At 43.5% G+C, this 23575-nt stretch overlaps 1 protein-coding gene across 1 annotated transcript in view; it reads right to left on the reverse strand.

Annotated features, from left to right (window-relative positions):
- Window positions 1–13233, reverse strand: part of LOC120920715 (potassium channel subfamily K member 1-like) — a 13904-nt gene extending 671 nt beyond the window's left edge. Inside the window, exons 1-2 of the mRNA XM_040332948.1 lie at window positions 12724–13233; window positions 6422–6817 (exon numbers count right to left, since the gene is read on the reverse strand). Coding sequence (XP_040188882.1) covers window positions 6422–6817; window positions 12724–13033 — 706 coding nt within the window. The 5' untranslated portion in view covers window positions 13034–13233. The remainder of the gene's footprint in view (window positions 1–6421; window positions 6818–12723) is intronic.
- Window positions 13234–23575: the final 10342 nt, after the last annotated feature.

The following is a 23575-nucleotide window of genomic DNA, read 5'->3' on the forward strand; positions in this document are numbered from 1 at the left end:
AAATGATTTCTGCTGTGAAAAATTGTTGTGGCCACCAGCCAACGAAACAGTCCACAAACACAAAGAGGCAGATCCACATACATCTGCGCCGGGCACAGCGTATGCAAGATACGCTACGCCGCTGTAACTTACTTGGCTTTGGTTTGAATGCTCAAGGAATTTGCACCGTAAGTTACGGCGGCGTAGTGCATCTCTCGCGGCTTAAGGGCGCGGAATTCAAATGGATCTAATGGGGGCGTGTTTTATGTCAATACGTCATGACCCGACGTAAACAACGTTTTTTTGGAACTGCGCATGCGCCGTCCCTGGGGTATCCCAGTGCGCATGCTCGAAATCGGAACCCGCCAATGCTTAGGACGGTGACGTCATTCTACGCAAATTCCTATTCGCAAACGACTTATGCAAATGACGTAAACAATTCAAAATTGTACGGGAAAGACGGCCATACTTAACATTGAGTACGGCTCAGTATAGCAGCTTTAACTATACGCCGGAAAAAGCCGAACGCAAACGACGGAAAAAAAAGCGACGGGCCGGCGTACGTTCATGGATCGCCGTAAATAGCTCATTTGCATACTCAACGCGGATTACGATGGGAACGCCACCTAGCGGCCACAGAAAAATTGCATCTTAGATCCGACGGCGTACACCTGTCGGATCTAGCCGAGATGCCGTCGTATCTTGTTTTGAGGATTCAAAACAAAGATACGACGCAGGAATTTTAAAATTACGCCGGCGTATCAATAGATACGCCGGCGTACTTTCTTTGTGGATCTGCCCCAAAATGTATATAGTGTTACCTCCAGGCACTTTGCTAATGATTCCACAAATCTAGATTTCAGTGCTTGTTTCAATTTGAAGATTGCAACGTTATCCATTCGTTTTTCCAAAGCACATCCTTACGATGAGCTGCACTGCATGTTAAATAATGCAAAAATGATATTGGAGAATTGGCAGACATGTTAGAAAACAGATTTTTTTTTCTTGGCATAAAACGAAAAAAACAGAAATAACAAAAAATTAGTAGACCAAAAAAAAATATATATATAGTATATAGATATATATACATATATATAGATCTTCCCGTTTTGTTGAATGCCAGTGACCATACAAGTTTTTCAATACAGTACTTCTTTAGCACATGGTAAGAAAGCATTTGTTCCTCAAAAAAAAAAAAAAAAACAGAGCACATCTGCATCCCCTAAAAAACACCCACCTGTTGAGACCTACCCATGAGACCTCTTGGTCTGTGAATTGTAAACAGTATCAGGACAACGTGCTTAGTCAATTGGTAATTTCTGTCAAATTTTTTGGACATACAAACATGAGCGGTCTCTGCTTGAGGGTATAGGGGGACACACTTAGTAACCTTTACCAAGTGTGTCCGCTCAACCCCCAAGCAGAGACCGCTCATGCTTGCATGTCCAGAAAAAATTTACACAGAAATGGCCAACTCACATGTTGGGGCAGATCCACAGAGATACGCTACGCCGCCGTACCTTACCTGGCTTTAGTTCAAATCCTGGAAGAATTTGCGCCGTAAGTTACGGCGGCGTAGTCCATCCCTGGCGGCGAAATTAAAATCGGCGAATAGGGGGCGCGTTTCATTTAAATGAAGCGCGTCCCCGCGCCGAATGAACTGCACATGCGCCATCACGAAATTTCCCGCCGTGTATTGCGCTAAATGACATCGCAAGGACGTCATTTTTTTAACATAGACGTGAATTACGTCCATCCCGATTCACGGACGACTTACGCAAAAAAAAAAATTCAAAATAAACGCGGGAACGACGGCCATACTTAACATGGCAAGTCTAACTATACGCCGCAAAACAGCAGCTTTAACTATACGCCGGAAAAAGCCGACTAGAGACGACGTCCGTGGATCGTCGGAAATAGCTAATTTGCATACTCAACGCGGAAAACGACGAGAACTCCACCCAGCGGACGCCAAAGTATTGCATCTAAGATCCGAAGGCGTACGAAGCCATACGCCTGTCGGATCTAACCCAGATGCCGTCGTATCTTGGTTTGAGGATTGAAACCAAAGATACGACGCGGGAAATTTGAAAGTACTCCGGCGTATCAGTAGATACGCCGGCGTACTCGCTCTGTGGATCTGCCCCGTTGTGTGCAGATCAATAGACAATTGTTTGATTTGTCCATAAGCACTAAGAAAATGCATAATAATATTGATACCCTTTATGTTTGCCCAGAAGTTGCCCAAAGGGTGGGGCTTTCCTTAGACCTCCTGTCTCATACCCTCTGAAGTTGGTGACAGGGCAGAAAAGGACAAGGGGTGGTAGCAGATGATCTCAAGTCCTTCTGCATACTGCTAATATTCAGACCAGATCTGTGCATAATGCTGATTTGTGGTCTGGCAAAGACAGGGCAAGCATGGGTCAGCAACAACCAGGCAGCAGAGGTACAAATGTGGCTAGCAAATTAAACGAGTCCAGGAAAATGGGCAGCAGGCAGAAGGTGAAGTTGGTAGACAAGTCAGTGTCAGCAGTGGAAGATACAAGCACAATGGAGCCTGGAGACAAGTTGGCTAAAACAATGGATAGCAGAGGCACAGGTCAGGTCAATGGACCCCGGAGCTTAATATCTTTCGGCAACTTTCCAAGGTTGTGTAGAGCATTAAATATGGCGATTGGAGCAAAACTCATGCATGTTCATACACCGCTTTGCATGCAGCCATAATCCTAAGCATCTGACCACAGGCTGCAATATGAACGCAAAACTTTGGGCATGGGCCTGCGTCTGACTTTCCAACAATGTGACTTATCCTATAGCCTCCCATGCAAAAGTGCTGGCGCTTGGTGGTTCGCTACTTAGGCAGTGCTGTTATAGTTGGGTGAGAAGAGAGTCCTCAGCCATGTGTCACATGGCTTCCTCTTTTCTCTCCCAGCAGTTGAATGCAGTGACAGGGTTATGAATGGAAGGTACATATGTTCAGTGAGTAGACTGGCATTAAAGTGAGCGGGTTTGTCTTGCACAAACAATGCATAGGATTGCTTTAAACATTAAGCTAATCTCTTAAAAAACGAATTCCTAATGCTTAACTACCTAATATTTAACATTAAAAAGACTTATCAGCATTTTTTTTTCCCTTTAACATTGATAAAAACACTAAAGAATTATTATTTTAGGATTTTTAACTACTTGCAGTGCACATTTTACTTTCCAAAAAGTCAAATGTTCTAGCAGAAGAGAGTCAATTACCGTATTTATCGGCGTATATCGCGCAGTATTTTCCCCTTAAAATAAGGGGAAAATCGTGGGTGCGCGATATACGCCGATAGCCGCTTCCCACGCTCAGTTTGAAATCCTGCGACGACATATACCGAGTGCAGTACACTTGGGTACATTCGGCTAGTCTCGCTTCGCTCGTGCTCACGCATAAACGCCACAGAGCGTGAGCGAAGCCGAGCCTTGCCGAATGTACTGCATTCGGTATATGTAGGCGGAGGCGTTCGAACTGAGCGCGGGAAGCGGGGACTCGACTTGAGGCGCGCGCTGGAGAAGCCAGGAGGACACCATCGAGGCCACAGACGGACGCCGGACCGGACGATGGACGCTGGGAAAACACCAAAACTGTAAGTAATAAAATCATATAACTTTTTTTTTTACAGGAATTTCGGGGGCAACTTTAGGGGTGCGCGATATACGCGGGAGCGCGTTATACCGCTATAAATACACAGCCCCTTCCGTCCCAGAACGTCATAGAACGTTCCTCTCCTACCTACATTACCAGTGCCAAATTTTACGTCTCCTGGCAGACTCCCATGTCAACACACTGAAATCAGCCAATCAGAAAGACTTGCAAGTATATCTGACCTCCTTATGTTCAGTAAGCAGCATAAATGAAAGCATGGCTAGCGTCCGAGTGGTGGGAACAAACTTTGTTAATGGAAAAAAAGAATATACACAATAGGTTTCCTCTCACAATAATAATGGATTCGTATTGCACAGTTGCACAGTTAAAGCAATACAGAAATGCTAAACAGATGTTTAATAGATAAAAAGTCAACTTTCAATTCCTGTTTGTATTTTTTTTTAAAGAAACAAGTCATGGTTAGTATAATTTTCCCTTAAGAGGTCTATAATTATGTCTGTTAATACTCCTGCTGCAGCTCTACAGCCCAAAGCAATCCTTGTATACAAATGTTAATTGAATAACAGGAACATGTTAATTAAAAAACATAAAATGGTCATTAAACATTAAAACTGAATTACTATACCAAACACAGCACACTAGCCTTCATAAAATGTTGGTTGTAAAAAGGAATTGAAAAGTACAAAGCTGAACATTACATTCTACCTGCAAGATTGGAGGCTTTTTTTCTAAATAATAAAAAAAAAAACTGGTTTGTAACATGCACCCATGGGAGTACACATCAATAAGTGGATGTACAGGAGAGATTTCATGTGAATGTGTGCAGTGATCAACTGACAATGTAGCACTGTCTCAATAGAAACCTGTATTGACAACATGGAGCTCTACCATTCCTGTAAGCAACCCCCCCCCCCCGTCAGGTCCACTGTTCTGTGGAATGTGAGCAGATACACAGGGCCAGATTATCAAAAGAGATACGCCGGCGTATCGCCTGATACGCCGTCGTATCTCTGAGTCTGCCCGTCGTATCTATGCGCCTGATTCATAGAATCAGTTACACATAGATAAGCATTAGATCCGACAGGCGTAAGGCTCTTACGCTGTCGGATCTTAAATGCAATTTTTTAATTTTTTTTTTCGCCGCTAGGTGCCGCCGACGTCGTTTTCCCGATCGAGTATGCAAATTAGCAAAATACGCAAATTCCCGAACGTACGCCTGACGCAGTGAAGTTACACCGTTTACGTAAGATTTGCGAGGCGTAAAGTTGCCCCTGGGTATATGAGGCGCAGTCAATGTTAAGTATGGCCGTCGTTCCCGCGTCGAAATTTGAAAATTTACGTTGTTTGCGTAAGTCGTCAGTGAATGGCGCTGGACGCCATTTATGTGAACGTCGAAACCAATGATGTCCTTGCGACGTCATTTAGCGCAATGCATGTCGGCAAATTTTAGGGATGGCGCATGCGCAGTACGTTCGGCACGGGAACACGCCTAATTTAAATTATCCATGCCCCCTAGCCGGATCATTTGAATTAGGCGGGCTTGCGCCGGAGGATTTACGTTACTCCGCCGCAACTTTACAGGCAAGTGCTTTGTGAATCAATATAGATATATAGGAAGAAAGGAAGGAAGGAAGGAAGGAAGGAAGAAGAAGGAAGAAAGTGTGACACACTGGTGATCTTTGCTCTCTATGTTGTCATGGTAGACAAAAGGTTACTTACCCTTGGTCTAGTTGCTTTTAGTAAACCCACCTAGTTGCCAAGTTTTAAAACATCTCAATGGAGGCTCAGGTTGATTTTCTAGGCGTTACCACCAGTGGCATCGCTAGGGGGTGGCTACTGGGGCTTTAGCCTAGAATCTGGGGCCCATAGCCTCTGTAGGGGTCCCCAACCTTTCTGCAGCTGGGCCACATGACAGAGCCAGCAGGCAGAACTGGAGAGTCGGCATTCAGAACTGGAGAGCAGACGGGCAGCACCAGAGAGCGGAGAGATGAAATCACCTCTAACCACCTGCCATCACAGCTGTTCTGCCCTCACTATGTAGCTGTAGGCAGCAAAGAGTTTGCATCATCTCCCACTGTCCGCCTGCCCTCTCTCTGGGGACTCTGAGGTAAGGAGGGGCTCTCTGTGGACCTCGATGTGTAAGAGGGGGCTCTCTGGGGACCCTGATGTAATGATTTATATATTATATACACACACACACAAAGTGTATGCCCTCCCAAGCGTATATCTTTACTTTGCTGCTATGAACTCTAGCCCCAGACTTTTGTAGACCTAGCAAAGCCCCTGGCCAGTGGCCAATTATGTGTTATTCTGCCTCATGTGGTCTCAAGAGGCAGTTGCAGCATGATGCATCCATACCTACTTTGGCTCAACCTGTGTTTTGGAACAAACAGATATATACACATATAGGAACATCTGTGGTATATATGGGATGGAAAAATAATAAAAAGGAAGAACAAACATGGAGAAATGTATACAGTGAAGTGTCATAATACACAGCTGACAGGTTCACTTTAGGTCCACCTGCTGTGTACTCAAGTCTCAATGTATGCTTTATTTTATCCATCCTTGTTCTGCCTCCACCACTACCTTTATCACAGCTTTAGTTCCTGTTATTCTTCATCAATAATCTCAAGGAGAGCTTTCATCTCCCTTCTGTACACCCATCAAAGAATGACAGGAGCCACAGATCACAAGAAGAAAGAGTGTAAACAATTTAAATCACCCTTGAAACCTCCACAGAGGAATCAAATGTGGAAAAAACATTGATGTGCAAATACAATGCCAGAGACAATAACTTACCGACGACCAGAAGCTTGTAGAGTGCTGGCAACCGTTGGCCACTCCGTTCACCAGGTACATAATCTCCAAGACCAACTGTACTCAAAGAGATAAAGCAGAAGTACAGGGCATCCGCATAACCCCAATTCTCTTCTAGAAAATTGAAGAAAATGGCAGGAATGAAAAAGGAAAAGAGACACAGGATGGAGATTACAACGATGGCGTGGATCCACTCTAGCTTGTTATTTGAAGTGTTCCAGCGGTGGTGAAAGTAGTGAAGTGGTCTGTCTCGCAAGAAAATTGTCAGTTTCTGAGCAACAATAGAGAGTAAAGATAAGGTGAATGGGATTCCAATGAGGCAGTAAAATACACAAAATACCTTTCCACTCAGTGAGATGGGAAAGGGATGTCCATAACCTGTAGTAAACAGGAAAAAAAAAAAAATTATAAAAAAAAAAAACACCATGCCATTTTTTAATCAGATAAAAGACTAATGCCGCATACACACGATCATTTTTCGTCTTGTAAAAAACAACGTTTTTCAGCCTCTCAAAAAAAAACGAAGTTTTCTCCAACTTCATCATTAAAACGACGTTGCCCACACACGATCGTGAAAAAAAAATGCTCTAGCAAAGCGCGGTGACGTACAACACGGAAGTTCCATGCGGATGACGCCACCCTTGGGGCTGCTTTTGCGTTTGTAAAAGACGATTCACGATTTTCTGTCTGTTACAGCGTGGTGAATGTGCTTACTCCATTACGAACGTTAGTTTTACCAGAACGAGCGCTCCCGTCTCATAACTGGCTTCTGAGCATGCGTGGGTTTTTCACGTCGTTAAAGCCCACACACGACCATTTTTTACAGCCCGAAAAACGACATCGCTTAAAACGTCATTAAAAAATAGAGCATGCTCGAATTTTATTTTTGGCGTTTTTTAGAACCCGAAAAACGCTCTGAAGCCCACACACGATCATTTTAAATGACATTTTTAAATAATGTTTTTTTACAACCCGAAAAATGATCGTGTGTACGCGGCATAAAAAGACAACCAACACGTTTCATGGGCCAAAAAGACAAACTAGAAAATGGATATGTGGCTCTTTGCTGACGCAGTGCACCACTGCGCACAGCAGTACATTACCATTCATGGTGGTGCACAGCAATGCACGTGTCAGAGCTGCGATGTCCTAGTGCGTTGGGGTGTCATTCAAAATGAATAGCAACCCAATGAGCCAACACGCTCCATAAAAGGATAGCAGGTTGGATAGGGTCCAACAGGGACACTCAGTAACCTGGTGAAATAGCCAGCTTAAAGCGGTTGGATAGTCTTTTTTTACTTTTACCTACAGGTAAGTAATCCTATACTAAGGCCCCTTTCACATTGAGGCGTTTTTCATGCGGTACAGCGCTAAAAATAACGCTGCTTTACCGCATGAAAAATGATGCCCTGCAGGCTTCAATGTGAAAGCCCAAAGGCTTTCACACTGAAGCGGTGCGGTAGCAGGAACGCTCCAAAAGTCCTGCTAGTCGCATCTTTGGAGCGGTATAGGAGTGGTGTGTTTACCGCGCCTTCCCATTGAAATTAATGGGAAACTGCGGTAATACCACCCGCAACACGGGCGGTATTAACCCTTTTTCGGCCGCTAGCGGGGGTTAAGACCTCACCGCTAGCGCCCGAATATCTCGGTAAATACGACGGTATAGTGGCGCTATAAATAGCGCGGCTATACCGTCACCGCGGCTCCACGCCTCATTGTGAAAGAGGTCTAAACCTTTACGGTTTAGTAGATATTCCCCTCGCAATGTGCCGCTGACTGCAGCGGCGAATGCGCACAGGGGATTCTCGGCTGAAGGCCCGGCAGACATCGGACGTTGCAGTAAAGAAATCTCCCGCGCGCACGTGTGGGAGTGACATTGTGGCTCCATCCACTCACAGTGCTGGGGCCGCGACCGGGAGGAACACTGACGCCTCGTTCTAAGGTAAGCTTTTCATAATGAGCTAGTATGCGGTACATACTAGCTCATTACGCCTTTTCCCTTACAGTGTAAAAATAAAAAAAATCAGCGGGTTTACAACCGCTTTAAGGCTTCGCAGTTCTGACGAAAATACACTGCAGTGCACCACAACTTATGGTAATGCACTACTGTGTATTGTGGTCCACTGCTTCAAGAACAATTCTGCTTGTTTGATTAACCAGTTGGTAACCGCCCTATAGCCAAAATACGGCTACAGAGCGGTTCCTGTACTCTAGGAGGGCGTCAATGTACGTCCTCCCAGAGACTGCGTTGTGCGCGCCCGAGCGGGCGCGCACACGCGATCGCCGGTGCTCGCCGGGTCTACGGGACCCGCAGCAACAGCACTCGCGGTAAGGAGCCAATGGAAGCGGCTCCTTACCACGTGATCGCGCCGTCCAATGACGGCGCGATCACTTGTAAACAAACCGGCGTCATGTAATGACGCCGGTTCCTCCCTCTCCTCTCTGTACCGTTCGGTACAGTGTGAGAGGAGAGGGAGGGGGGGGGGATCGGGCGGCAGCAGCAGCCGCCGCACTGTGGGCTGGATCTGTGACAATTGCAGTCACAGATCCAGCCATCCCTGCGCAATACTCTGCAAAATAAAAATGATGATGAGTGCATTACTCTGCAATACCCCACCCCATACTCTGCAATACCCCACCCCATACTCTGCAATACCCACCCTGGGGGGGGTGGGTATTGCAGAGTATGGGGTGGGGTATTGCAGAGTATGGGGTGGGGTATTGCAGAGTATTGCACTCATCATTTTTTTTATTTTACTCTGCAATACCCACCCCCCCATACTCTGCAATACCCACCCACCCATACTCTGCAATACCCACCCATACTCTGCAATACCCCCCCCCATACTCTGCAATACCCCCCCCATACTCTGCAATACCCCCCCCATACTCTGCAATACCCCCCCCCATACTCTGCAATACCCCCCCCCATACTCTGCAATACCCCCCCCCATACTCTGCAATACCCCCCCCATACTCTGCAATACCCCCCCCATACTCTGCAATACCCCCCCCCATACTCTGCAATACCCCCCCCCATACTCTGCAATACCCCCCCCCATACTCTGCAATACCCCCCCAATACTCCGCAATACCCTCAATACTCCAATACCTTGCAATACGTCGCCTATGGGGATTTTTAAGTAGCAACGTTTGGCGCAATTTCACGAGCGTGTGCAATTTTGAAGGGTGACATGTTGGGTATCTATTTACTCGGCGTAACTTCATCTTTCATATTATGCAAAAACATTGGGCTAACTTTACTGTTTTTTTTTTTTTTTAAGCACAAAACTGTTTTTTTTTTAAAAACACGCGTTCAAAAAATTGCTGCGAAAATACCGTGCAAGATAAAAAGTTGCAACAACCGCCATTGTATTCTCTAGGGTCTTTGAAAAAAAAGCATATATAATGTTTTGGGTTTCTATGTAATTTTTTTAGCAAATAAATGATGATTTTTACATGTAGGAGAGAAATGTCAGAATTGGCCTGGGTGCTCCAGAACGCCTGATGGTGCTCCCTGCATGTTGGGCCTCTCTATGTGGCCACGCTGTGTAAAAGTCGCACACATGTGGTATCGCTATACTCGGGAGGAATAGCAGAATGTGTTTTGGGGTGTAATTTGTAGTATGCATATGCTGTGTGTGAGAAATAACCTGCTAATATGACAGAAACTAGATTTTTTTTTTTTTTTTTTACAGAATTTTCAGTCTTTTTTCTTTTATAGCGCAAAAAATAAAAACCGCAGAGGTGATCAAATACCACCAAAAGAAAGCTCTATTTGTGGGAAAAAAAGGACAAAAATTTCAGATGGGTACAATGTTGTATGACTGAGTAATTGTCATTCAAATTGTGAGAGCACCGAAAGCTGAAAATTGGTCTGGTGATTAAGGGGGTTTTCGTGCCCAGTGGTCAAGTGGCTAAACTATTCTTGCACATTGCCAGCCCAATCAAAGTTAATTGTCAGCTTTAATGCAATACTCACATCATAGGCGTGCGCACAGGGTGTGCCAGATGTGCCCAGGCACACCCTAATCACCCTGTGTTGCACAGATTCCCTCTGCTGCTTGGCTGCAGAGAAAGGGACTTGGGAATCTCTGTCCTCAGCCCCTTTCTCTGTCTGAAAAGTGAGATATCAGGGGTCTGTTTAGGCCCCTGAAATCTCCCCAAAGCCCCCCAATGGTGCTCCTAAAAAATTGTAAAAGAAAATAAAAAAAATTGTAAAAAAATATTGCAAAAAATAATAAAGAAAAAAAAATTGTAAAAAGTAATAATAAAAAAAATAAAAATAAACTACTGACAGCAGTCCCTGCCCACTGACACCATCAACTGTTCTACTGACACGGTCCATTGCCCTATATATATATATCCATCTATATAGATCGATATACTGTAGATAGATATATCACATGTGTGTTTGAGCTTTGGGGTGCACACCCTAATGTAATAGGCTGCGCACACCTATGACTCACATGACATTACGCATCCAATACACAAAAACAGCAGCGTGTTAATTCAGCCTAATAAATTACGAAACGTACCATATAAGTTAGTAATGGGAAGTTCGGATCTTTTAAGTGAATTGGTTCATTTGGAACTACGTATTAGTCCATTGCAGTGTCATTCACCTTCAACGGCACTCCAGCAACGAACTTGTGTTTGCAACACACTGCAAAGCGCGTCCATTTTCTGTTTCATTGTGATGCATTGGCAGCCCATTCAAACGAATCGGCTTCCCTAATTAATGCATGTTAACCCATCACAATGGACTGGGCCATGGGTGTGAATGAGCCATAGGTACTTGTAGCTGTGCGTTTTGTTTTGTTTTTTTTGTCTGGTTCCTATTGGCAACACCTTTGTCTCACTTGCAGCATTTTAATGGGATACTTTTATACTTTTACCTGGTGAGATATTTGCTGGCTTTAAAATCTTAAAGGATAAGTCTACTATAGGTGCTACTATGCATGGACAGGCCCGCCATCAAAAAAAAAAAAAAAAAAAAAAATCAAAACGCAAATCGCGGTAAAAACGCACATCAAAAAATGCAGCAAGCACCGCAAAAAGCATTGCAAAAACGCTCAAAAGCAACATGCATAGGTGTGAATCGAGCCTAAGAGTTTTCTTCACTGGAACTAAGGGACCCAAGCCCAACCCCTGAAAAACAACCCCACACCATAATCCTCTCTCCACCAAATAATTCGGACCAGTGCACAAAGCAAGGTCGATAAATACATGAATGAGCGAGTTTGGGGTGGAGGAACTTGACTGGTCTGCACAGAGTCCTGACCTCAACCTGATAGAACACCTTTATGGCGACCTGGCCCCTTGCTGCAGGGGGCCCTCGAGGGTCCCCTGTATACAGTACTTTGATAGGAGGAGCGGAGACGAGTTCCCTGATCCTAAGCCGAACTGTAATCGCCACTGTGTGTGGGGAGGTCGTCACATTGATTACAAAGTGAAAGCACTGTGTGTACTGAGCTCTTTGTCTCCCCCTACAGTGCAGTACCCGGCAGGAAACACCAAGGTAAAGGACTGCTGTTTTTTCTATCTACTGTATGCGTATATATATATATATATACACACATGCATGCATGTGTTTATATCAGTACCGGTGCGTCCATAAGGGTGCGCGGGCGCCGCCCCCCCCTCTATCACCAATAGATAGATTCATGCATAGCAGGAATCTATCCATGGCCTTCGCTGCCACCCATTTCTGGCGCCTGGCTTTCCGAAAAGGGGCCGGGCGCCTGAATTACAGCAGCGGGGGGGGGGGGGGTATTTTTTAAGCACTAGTAGGCGAACTACGAGCGCCATTCTAGGCACTCGCAGTCCACCTAGGTGTGTTAGAAAAGCGAATATATATTCGCTTTCCTAACACTGAACTGCCTTGCCACCATTCAGGTGCTCAGGTCTGTTACCTGTCACCTGATTGGCTGAAACAACAGAACAACAGGAGCCGCTATTGGATGCCTATCAGGAGGAGAGGATGGGAGGAGACGCATGGAGGACACCGCTCATCGCCGTCACCCACTGCCCCACCAAGACAGGGTAAGTTCTGGGCAGACTGTGAGCAGGCGGGGACACAGTGGCTGCAGGTGATGGGCACAGTGGCTGCGGTTGATGGGCACAGTGAGGCCGCAATTTTTTTTTTCAGTTTGCTTGCGCCCCCCACAAATTTTGGAGCACCAGCCGCCACTGCTTGAAATCAATATAAAAACTGGTACAGGTAGGTGGCATTCATCTGTTGAGTTGTTTTTGTGAAAAGATGACAGAGAACGTTCACTCACCAATAGTGGTTAGGGTGGTCCCAGCAAAGAATAGAGAAGATACAAAGTCCCATTTGACCTCAAAGCCGGATATATTTCGCAGGACTGACACCCCAAAACTTTTGACCAGCAGAGCTGTGCGCAGGAAGTCCTCTAGTTTCTCCTCAGACAGACATGGGTGGATTTCTAGGAAATCATCCCACATGTTCAGCACCTTCTCCCTCAGCTGCTCCTCATATGGTTGCTCCAGGACAGAAAAGATGGCGGCTCCAACAAATAAGTACAGCATATAGATGACCAGCAGTAAGAACACGAACTGACAGTTCATCATATTGCGGTGAAGCTGGGCTATTAGGATCTAGCTATTCTGTCTGGGTCAATAAAACACAAAAATGGCTGAAACCAACCAACAAAAAGTTCTGACCTGGACTAGCCCAGTCCAAAAATTCCTGATCACTAATGGATCAGATGCATTCGCTGTCTTTAAACCTTAGAAAGACCTGGTGTGGATCACTGGCTCATCTTTGGCTTGCATTAAAACAGCAACACATAACCCAACCCTTAAATCCTTAAAGGGGTATTAACTCCTTAAATGTGGTGGCTGCATTTGTTTTATTTTCTCATTTTATTTTCACCTGGTGATCCCGCTAGTCGGTCTGTTATTATTCAACTTATTTTAACCACTTGCTTACTGGGCACTTTCATCCCCTGCCTGCCCAGGCCAATTTTCAGCTTTCAGCGCTCTCGCTTAGCCTGGTACACACGATCGTTTTTTTTGCGGACAAAGCATAGGACTTTTGTCCAAAGGGCGTTGACCATGAACTTGTCAAAGAATTGTCAAACCATAAGACAACATTAGCAGAAGTTGCCCAAAGGGTGGCGCTAAAGAGCTGAAAAAAACACTTTGTTCCTGTTTGTTGGCTGACAACGTTTTGCCATCTGTATGCAGAACAAGTTCACGGCCAATGCCCTTCGCACAAAATTCCATGGATTTGTCAGATGGAAATCTGATCGTGTGTACAAAGCTTAAAGGGGTTGTAAAGGTTTGTTTTTAATTTTCTAAATAGGTTCCTTTAACCACTTCCTTACTGGGCACTTAAACCCCCTTCCTGCCCAGAGGACTTTTTGCGATTTGGCACTGCGTCAATTTAACTGACAATTGCGCGGTCGTGCGACGTGGCTCCCAAACAAATTTGACGTCCTTTTTTTCCCACAAGTAGAGCTTTCTTTTGGTGGTATTTGATCACCTCTGTGGTTTTTATTTTTTGCGCTATAAACAAAAATAGAGCGACAATGTTGAAAAAAAAAAATTTTTTACTTGTTGCTATAATAAATAGCTCAATTTGTTTTATTTTATTTTTTTTATTCTCAGTCTAGGCCGATACGTATTCGACATATTTTTAGTAAAAAAAAAAAAAAAACGCAATAAGCGACTGGTTTGCGCAAAAGTTATAGCGCCTACAAAATAAGGGACAGAATTATTATTTTTTTTCTTTTACTAGTAATGGCGGCGATCTGCGATTTTTATTGCTACTGCGACATTATGGCGGACACTTTTGACACATTTTTGGGACCATTTACATTTATACTGCGATCAGTGCTATAAAAATGCACTAATTACTGTATAAATGTGACTGGCAGGGAAGGGGTTAACACTAGGGGGTGAGGGAGGGGTTAAATGTGTACTCTATATACGGTAGTGTTCTAACTGTGGGGGAAGGGGGGTGACTGGGGGAGGTGACCGATCTGTGTCCCTATGTACAAGAGACACAGATCGGTCTCCTCTCTCCCTGACAGCACCGCTGTCTGTGAGAGCCGGCAATGAGAAATGATCTCATATGTAAACATATGAGATCATCTCTCATTGGCCACACAGATCGCCTAGCAAACGGCCACTCCGGCGATCTGTGATTGGCTGTGTCCAAGGGACACGGCCAGCACAGCAGTTCCCCGCTGCACGCTCGGGAGCGCACGCGGGGAACGCGGAAAGGGGCGGCCGTAAAAACACGGCGCCCCAGAGAAGTAGAACCACCCTGCGGCCGTATATAGTCGTACGGCCGTCGGGAAGTGGTTAAGCTAGTGCATTGTTGGTTCACTTACCTTTTCCTTCGATATTTCCCTTCTAAATGTTTTTTTTCTTTGTCTGAATTTCTCACTTCCTGTTCCTCCTCAGTAAGCTGTTCTGAATGACTTTCCACCGCTCGGATGATGGTGGAAAGCTTACTGAGGAGAAACAGGAAGTGAGAAATTCAAACAAAGAAAAAAAACATTTAGAAGGGAAATCAAAGGAAAAGGTAAGTGAACCAACAATGCAATTGAACCAATTTAGAAATAAAAATACAAACCTTTTCAACCCCTTTAAGACTATGCTGGTAGAGCTGTCAGTGACAATGTTGACGTGCTCTGCTGACCTAAGCACAGGTTCTCTTTAAGCTTAGAGTGCATTCAATTATTAGGACCATATTAAGAATTGGTGTAAAGTTTAAGCCTCGTACACACGATCAGACTTCCATCGGACAAATCAGTGGAGTTTTGTGCGAAGGGCGTTGGCCGTGAACTTGTATTGCATACAAATGGCAAAGAATTGACGACATGTTTTTTCAGCTCTTTAGCGCCACCCTTTGGGCAACTTCTGCTAATGCTGTGTTATGGTTAGCATTGCTCCTGAACATGCGTGTTTGTACTTTGAATTTTTTTCCGAAGGACTTCTGTACACACGATCAGATAATCGGACAGCACACATTTGTTGTTGGAAAATTTTAAAGCATGCTATCCAACATTAGTTGTAGGAAAATCCGACAACAAATTGTCCGATGGAGCGTACAAACGGTTGGATTTTCCGACAGCAGCCTGCCATCAAACAATTCCCGCCAGAAAATCAGATCGTGTACGAAGCTTTTGAATGACAATTGCGCAACACTGTACCCATATAAACGTTTTATAATTTTTTTCACACATATAGAGCTTTCTTTTGCTGGTATTTAATTACCACCGTGTTTTAAATTTTTTGCTAAACAAACAAAAGAAAATACATTTTGAAGAAAAAAAACGTTTTTTTAATATTTTGTTATAAAATTTAGCAAACAAGTAATTTTTCTCCTTCACTAATGTGGCACCAGTGCCGATCCTGACCTCCCTGGGGCCCTAAATCGGACAGTGACATTAAACATTGAAGATTAAAGTTGAGAAGTGGGGGGTGGGGGTGTTCTGCTGTCGGAAATTACACCTTACATTAAAATGAGAAGCGGGGTGAGGGGCCGATAAATACTTCTCACCAGGCGGGGCCTCTAGTAATTTGGGGGGCCCTCCGCAACTTGTAGTGGTGACTAGGCTTCTGCATCCCCCCCAAATGCCCCATTGTCACTGTGTCTGCCAAGCCGTCTGGAACTACAGCATGTCTACATAAATATATATATATATATATATATATATATATATATATATATATATATATATATATATATATTTATTTATCTCTTGTTTTTTTATAATGGAGTATATGGTAACCTTAGAGGTAGTATGATCTTATGCCCAGCCCTTCCGCCCCCCCTCCCCTTTTTTTTTTTCTCCCTGCATTTTTTCTCTATTTTTATCCCTGTGTGTTTTTTTTTCCTCTTTTTTTTTTTTTCTTCACCCCATGTCCATGAATATTGCTCCTAATTTATAGTTCACCTACATAGTATTAATCTAGTTGATTAACTAATTAATTAATGGATTTAATATGTCATTGGTTTACCTGAGATGCATTATCATCATTAATAACCTACCTCACAATGGTACTGATTTATATCATATCACTATCCTTCATAAGATATAGTATTTTATATCAATTTCCCACCATCTAGTTTCCCTGCATTTATTTTCCTTCATACAACTTAAATTTTAGATGAACCCTTTTACCCAGCAATTTTTTTTCGTATTTATTTGCTTCATTTGCATTGTGTCTTCTAAATGTTACCTTTCCCCTGAATTGTTATTCATTATTTTTCATTCTATGTTATATTCATTCCACTTGCATTGTGTCTGCTTAATGTTCTTTTTTTCCCCTAGCTTTGCTGACCCCCTCTTTTTTTTTTCAAATCTCCATAATGGCCAAGCCCCCTGTCAGCCTATAAATGTCCCACCCAGCTCTCACACACTCTATGCTTGAAAAAGAGGTGCGGCCTTTTTTTTTTCCCTACAATGGCTTGCTAGCTTTGAAACATGTCGCATGTGTGTGATGTCATTGCCGGGCGCCGTGCTGTGATGCTCCACTAGTCTCACTCTAAATACACGGCCGTGTTTACTTTTCAATCTATTCCACAGAGACAGAGTGCACACCAAAGCCACAGCGCGGCTTGCCATAACCACTGACTTTTGTCACTCTCCACTACACCTTTTACCTGGAACCCATATTCTTATCAGATGGATTTTTCCTGATAGACTAAGATATGCCCAAGCCTGGATCACTGAAGAAAACCACGCTGTGCTCAGCCATCCCACTCCATCCTGCACGGATCTGATGTGGTGCCAGCTTTACAGGACTTGCTGTGACTTGCAGTCCCACTTTCATCTCTTCAGCCCAGCAACCGGATTTGAATGCAACTTACCTGTTCTTCATGTGAGTGGATGTTGTTGTTTATTAAATTATTCTTATGATACATACTCAGAGGCGCCCCTCTTTTTTTTTTTGGAACTACAGCATGACACAGCAACGTAATATTGTCACATGGTATATTTCTGCAGAGCAGGGCTGATCCGCCCTATAGGCTCACTATGCAAGCCGCTTAGGGCCCGGCAAAGCTGTGCAGGGCCCCCCAAATTACTAGAGGCCCCGCCTGGTGAGAAGTCATTTTTAGCCCCTCACACCGCTTCTCAACTCGCTAGCTGCATGGGAGAAGAGGTAAGAAGTCAGCACCCCCCGCTTCTCATGTTAATGTAAGATGTAATTTCCGACAAACTAATACCACCCCCCCCCCCCCCCACCGTGACATGTAGTTTTGCTTAGGGCCCCAGGAAGGTCAGGATCGGCACTGCTGCAGAGATTCACATCATCCAACTTCTCCAAAGACCTTGCCCAGCCTTTCCTACTTTTATTGGAGATTAACAGCATTTGTGGGCAACACAGAAAAGCTGTGCCCACACATATGCCACTGTATGGTGACAGTGTAATTTGCAGAGTCACATCCGGGGTTCCAGAAGTGTCAGGTGTAGGAGATTCGAACTTTTGGATTAAGGCTTCATTAATGTGGGCAATGATGTTGGTAATGCATGCCTGTCACATAAGACAAGCAGCTGTGTGTCCATGCAGCCATGTGTCTTAATAGACTTCAGTGGGCTAGCTGCATGCAGCACCTGAAAGTTACAACAAATTGCCTTTTCACGCTATACGGGCATCACCTGTGAGAGTTATGCCTTAGGCCCCTTTCACACTGGGGCGGGAGGTGCGGTGGCGGTATAGCGCCGCTAAAAATAGCGGTGATATACCGTCGAATTTGCCGCGGGATCCGGCCGCTAGCGGTGCGGTATTAACCCCCGCTAGCAGCCGATAAAGGGTTAATACGGCCCGCAATGCGCCTTTCCCATTGTTTTAAATGGGAAGGAGCAGTGAAGGAGCAGTGCTTCAAAAAAGAAAAAAAAAACACTGCAATCCGTGCGTCCATCGTCCTGCAAGTAGATTAGGTACCAAGAGCATGGATTTTGGGGGCAGCGCCCCTGCTCCCCTAATAGAGCGGCTGCCGCTTGTGGCCGGTGAGTGTAATTAACCAGGCTGTAATTTTACTAGGTTGTCTATCCCTCCTCTCCGCCTTGTCCAGTCAGAGAAATTTCTTCTACTCATTGAACAAAAACATTGTTTGAGTGGATGACCCCTGCGGGTAAGTATATAGAAAGAGACCAGTGGTGACTTACAGTATGTAGCACAGGTTACTACCATGATTTTCTGCATCCCCAGTTGAACAGATGGGAGATAAAAAATAAATTAAAAGTAATCAATCTGGAGCAAAGTTTATTTGAAAAAAAGAAAGTTCCTGAAGTTTAGCTTTAACACAGTATTCACTTTTTGAGTTACATCTGTACTGAAGAAGTGGTTATCACACAGCTCGGTACAGAAAAGATAACTTTAGAGGATTAAAGATGCATTAGAAGCATGTTGTTTGATAAAATTCCCCTCCCCCGATTTCCCCAAACCAATTGTTGCCATTTTCTATGTGTGTCTGCATCCAACATCTGTTTCCTGGTCCGTTTATTAGTTTATTTTGTCTCTGCAGCTTTCCACAGTAAATGTATTTACACAACATTAATATAAATGAAGCATTGTGTTTGCTATGTGTGAGAAAACATTGTCTAGTGTGTGAAGAGTCGTAATAAAATATCCTAGGAAAAGTGCTGCTCTACAATATGTTAAACTCTTTTTGTTGCTTTCTATCAAATTATTTTATGAATATTTTATAGACTCTTTTATTGACTTGCACAGTCAGCAAATAGTACTTTGTACATGCATTTCCTACTTTCTTCCGATAACACCGGGTCCCTTTTCCGTTTTTCAATTAGGCATTTGCACTATAATAGACATTCCTATCTAAGCTGGATGTAATAAAGAATACATAGGCAGATTATCCTTTTGTATATGAACTCTGTAAAGGGAAAGTATGATGATTTTGTTTGCAGTTTCTTTCTTTCTTTCTTTCTTTCTTTCTTTCTTTCTTTCTTTCTTTCTTTCTTTCTTTCTTTCTTTCTTTCTTTCTTTCTTTCTTTCTTTCTTTCTTTCTTTCTTTCTTTCTTTCTTTCTTTCTTTCTTTCTTTCTTTCTTTCTTTCTTTCTTTCTTTCTTTCTTTCTTTCTTTCTTTCTTTCTTTCTTTCTTTCTTCTCAATCACACAGGTGGCCAGGTGGTTAAAAATAGGCGGCTGAGCCTGATGCCGCGTACACACAACCGTTTTTCGGGTTGTAAAAAATGAAAATTTTAATGGTCTAGAAAACCCAACCAGTTAAAACGGCCTTGCCTACACACGATCGTGAAAAGAAAATGCTCTAGCAAAGCACGGTGACGTACAACACGTACGACGGCGCTATAAAGGGGATGTTCCATTCGGATGGCGCCACCCTTTGGGCTGCTTTTGCTGATTTCGTGTTGGTAAAAGACGATTCGCGCTTTTCTGTCTGTTACAGTGTGATAAATTTGTGCTTACTCCATTACGAACGCTAGTTTTACCATAACGAGCGCTCCCATCTCATAACTTGCCTCTGAGCATGCGCGTTTTTTTCACGTCGTTAAAGCCCACACACGACCATTTTTTACCATCTTAAAAACAACGTTAAAAACGTTGTGAAAAAATAGAGCACGTTCAAAAAAAATTTGGCCATTTTTTAGATTGTGAAAAATGCTCTGGAGCCCACACACGATCGTTTTTAATGACATGGAAAAAAAAACCTTAATTTTTTAAAACCCGAAAAACGGTTGTGTGTACGCGGCATTAGGTATACCATCAGCCCCCTTAAAGTGGATGTAAATCTCTGAAATGAAAAATTAACAAAGAATATCATCCTATCATGTGTACTTGCCTCAATCCAAAGCACCCAGTGTGGTTCCTATCTGCTCTCTTATTCCTCAGCTATCTGCATTAGTTACTCCTGACAGGCTATGCCGACACCACAGAAATGGCCTTGCCCTTGCCCTACTTCAGTGGATGATATAGGTAAGATTTTACAACCATTTTATGCTGCAAGGGCAGACGGACAGGGTTGTACACGGGCCACAAAAAAACTTGTTTGAAGTGCTTTTTTTGTTTTTTTAACCTAATGTGATTAGCAGAATAAAACCCTATTGTTCACCAAACTCAATAGTTCTAGTGTATATTTATACACAAGGAAATTAGTCAACAGACAGACTCTTCTCTCTTTAGAGCTCTGTATAAAGTTTATATCAGAGACAGAGGGTCTAACAGGAAGCAGATTCTAAAACTACTCTATCTAACCCTGCAAAGCAAAAATCGCTATACATACCTTTTCTGCAGTGGATCCGGTCTAGTCATTGATAGCTCAGCTTTCCAGACTGGATATGCTGCAGAAAAGGTATGTATAGAAATTTTTGCTTTACAGGGTTAGATTTAGAGTCGTTTTAGAATGTGGCTGCCAGTAGATTTATGCCGCGTACACATGATCAGTCCATCTGATGAGAACGGACCGATGGACCGTTTTCATCGGTTAACCGATGAAGCTGACTGATGGTCCGTCACGCCTGGTCGTGTCAGAACGCTTGACGTAAAACACAACGAAGTGCTGAAAAAAATGAAGTTCAATGCTTCCAAGCATGCGTCGACTTGATTCTGAGCATGCGTGGATTTTTTTTAACCGATGGTCAAATAACCTATGGCGTCCACACACGATCGGTTTTGACCATTCTCATCGGTTTAACCGATCGTGTGTACGCGGAATTAGAGTTAGTTAGAATTTAGCTATACTTCTAAGTACAAAAAAGTCAGAGTCTGGCTCTTATTTAGTATTGTAGACCTAATCCTGCTCGGGGCTACCTTGCTTTTAATATTGGAAGGTTTTCTGTATTTGACTTTAGGTTTACTGGTTATGGTGGATTTTAGGTGAGGATCTTGAAGTAAAGTCGACCAATGTTTATTGTATTGAAAAAGTTCTCCATGTGCAGGTGGCTGCATTCATTTTCTGTTTTCAGGTATTATTCTTCTTCTCTTTTCTGATTCCACAGATGTCTAGGAGCTTCCTTAAACTATTCCTACTAGATAGGAACATGTCCTTAATGCTAGACCTACCTCTTTCTTAGGCCCTGTACACACGATCGGACAAAACCGATGAAAACGGACTGAAGTTCAGTTTCATCGGTCCAAACCGACCGTGTGTGGGCCCCATCGGTCCGTTATCCTTCGGCTGAAAAATTTAGAACTTGCTTTAAAATTGAACCGATGGACGCCTAAACAATCAGTCAAAACCGACGGTTAGTACGCAAAAGCATCGGTTCTAAACCCGCGCATGCTCAGAATCAAGTCAACGCATGCTTGGAAGCATTGAACTTCATTTTTCTCAGCACGTCGTTGTGTTTTACGTCACCGCGTTGGACTTGATCGTTTTTTTAACTGATGGTGTGTACGTACATCAGACCATCAGTCAGCTTCATAGGTTAACCAATGAGAACGGTCCTTCAGACCGTTCTCATCGGATGGACCGACCGTGTGTACGCGGCCTTACAAGTGTGTCTCTGTCCCCATTTGAAACTTCCCACACTGCAAATGTGTCAAAATGACACAGAAACCAAAGGCTCGCCCCTAAGCTTGTGACCTACATAAGGACATGGCAGAGGACACACTAGTACAATCTCTCCCCTTCTTCCCAGGGAAAACAAAAAGAAGAATTTCCCCTAAAATTATTCAAATTCAGAAACCAAGGACAGGTAGGGACATCTAGTGGTAGAAAGTGAACTATACCAAAATCTGGAGGGAAACAATGGAAGACTTTCCTTTCATTAATTTTCGAAAACTAAAAAAACATCTTGTGGCAAGAAGAGGGACAGCCCTGGAGAGGAGCTAAGTATTGCAGCCAGAATTTTTTTTTATAGTGGTTTGATTTTTTTGTTATTTAGCATAGAGTTGATCCATCATCTGATGGTTAGATAAGAAAGTAACATTGATCCTGCTTAATACTGGAGGTAACATTTCACTTAGCAAATTGTTCTTACTTACGAATGGGCAAGAGATACGTCAAATTCTAACACTGCCTGCCCTCAAAGCTCATTAGTTAAAACACATCTCTCTGACACCATCAGAAAATAGAAAAGCTACCTGCTTTTATATTACTTAATTTATTAATGGCGAAAAGATCCCTTTCATTCTTATCCTGTGCAATTAAATGAGCAGGTGCTAATAAATTTATAATATGACTGTTCAAAACGCCACAGAATTTTCCTTTGTCAGCAGCGATAAGTCATTTTTTACTTTGACTGTAGAAATAACGCGCCAATAAAAATTGTAAATGGGAATATACCCTTCAGATGTTGATGAGGAGCTTGGCAGAGTGACAGCATGGAAATTATACTAAGGAGTAGAGGAGAAAATGGGAGGATATACTGTACTTTTTACTGTTACATGAAATTAATAGTGTCACTTCAGTCAGAAATGAAAATAAGGCCTTGTATTGTATAAGGGGGCATATCCTACTGGCCTTGGGCTTTTGTTTTTCATCTAGGCATAGTTGTAATTAGGGATGAGCTTTGTATTCGAGTCAAACTCACGCTCGACTCGAACATCGTATGTTCGATCGTTCGCCGAATTACGAAAGTTTTGGGCCATTCGCGACAAATTCGAGTGGCGTGTCACGGCCCATAATTCACTGCGGCATCGCAGTGCATTACTGGCTGATGATTGACCAAGCATGCACTATGACTCGCATGCTTGGCCAATCACAGTGCGCAAAAAACGGAGAGACATAATTGGCCAAAGCCAGGGTGGCTTTGGCCAATTATGGCTCAGGGGGTTTAGTACACGTGTGTTGCGGTGGTTAAGAGAGAAAAGACAGAGAGAGAGTGTAATTTTTAGTAGGTAGATAGAGCAGGCAGGCTAGTCAGTTAAAGTTACAGTGTGTAGAGGATATATATGCATCCCAGGTCTTGTATATATATTTATACACTGTATAGTTTAGCTAGATCCGCACTTCCTAATTTACTGGCAGGCAGGTGATTGTGCTAGCTGTAGTATTCTCACGTGGTGTACTGCCTGTGTCCTCTGCAGTGTGCACCTAAAGCTACGTGGTGTGTACTGCCTGTGTCCTCTGCAGTGTGTACCTAAAGCTACATTGTGTGTACTGCCCGTGTTCTCTGTAGTGTGCACCTAAAGCTACATGGTGTGTCTACTGCCCATGTCCTCTGCAGTGTGC

This window comes from Rana temporaria, chromosome 13 (genome assembly GCF_905171775.1).
Source record: "Rana temporaria chromosome 13, aRanTem1.1, whole genome shotgun sequence".
NCBI classification, from domain to species: Eukaryota; Metazoa; Chordata; class Amphibia; order Anura; family Ranidae; genus Rana; species Rana temporaria.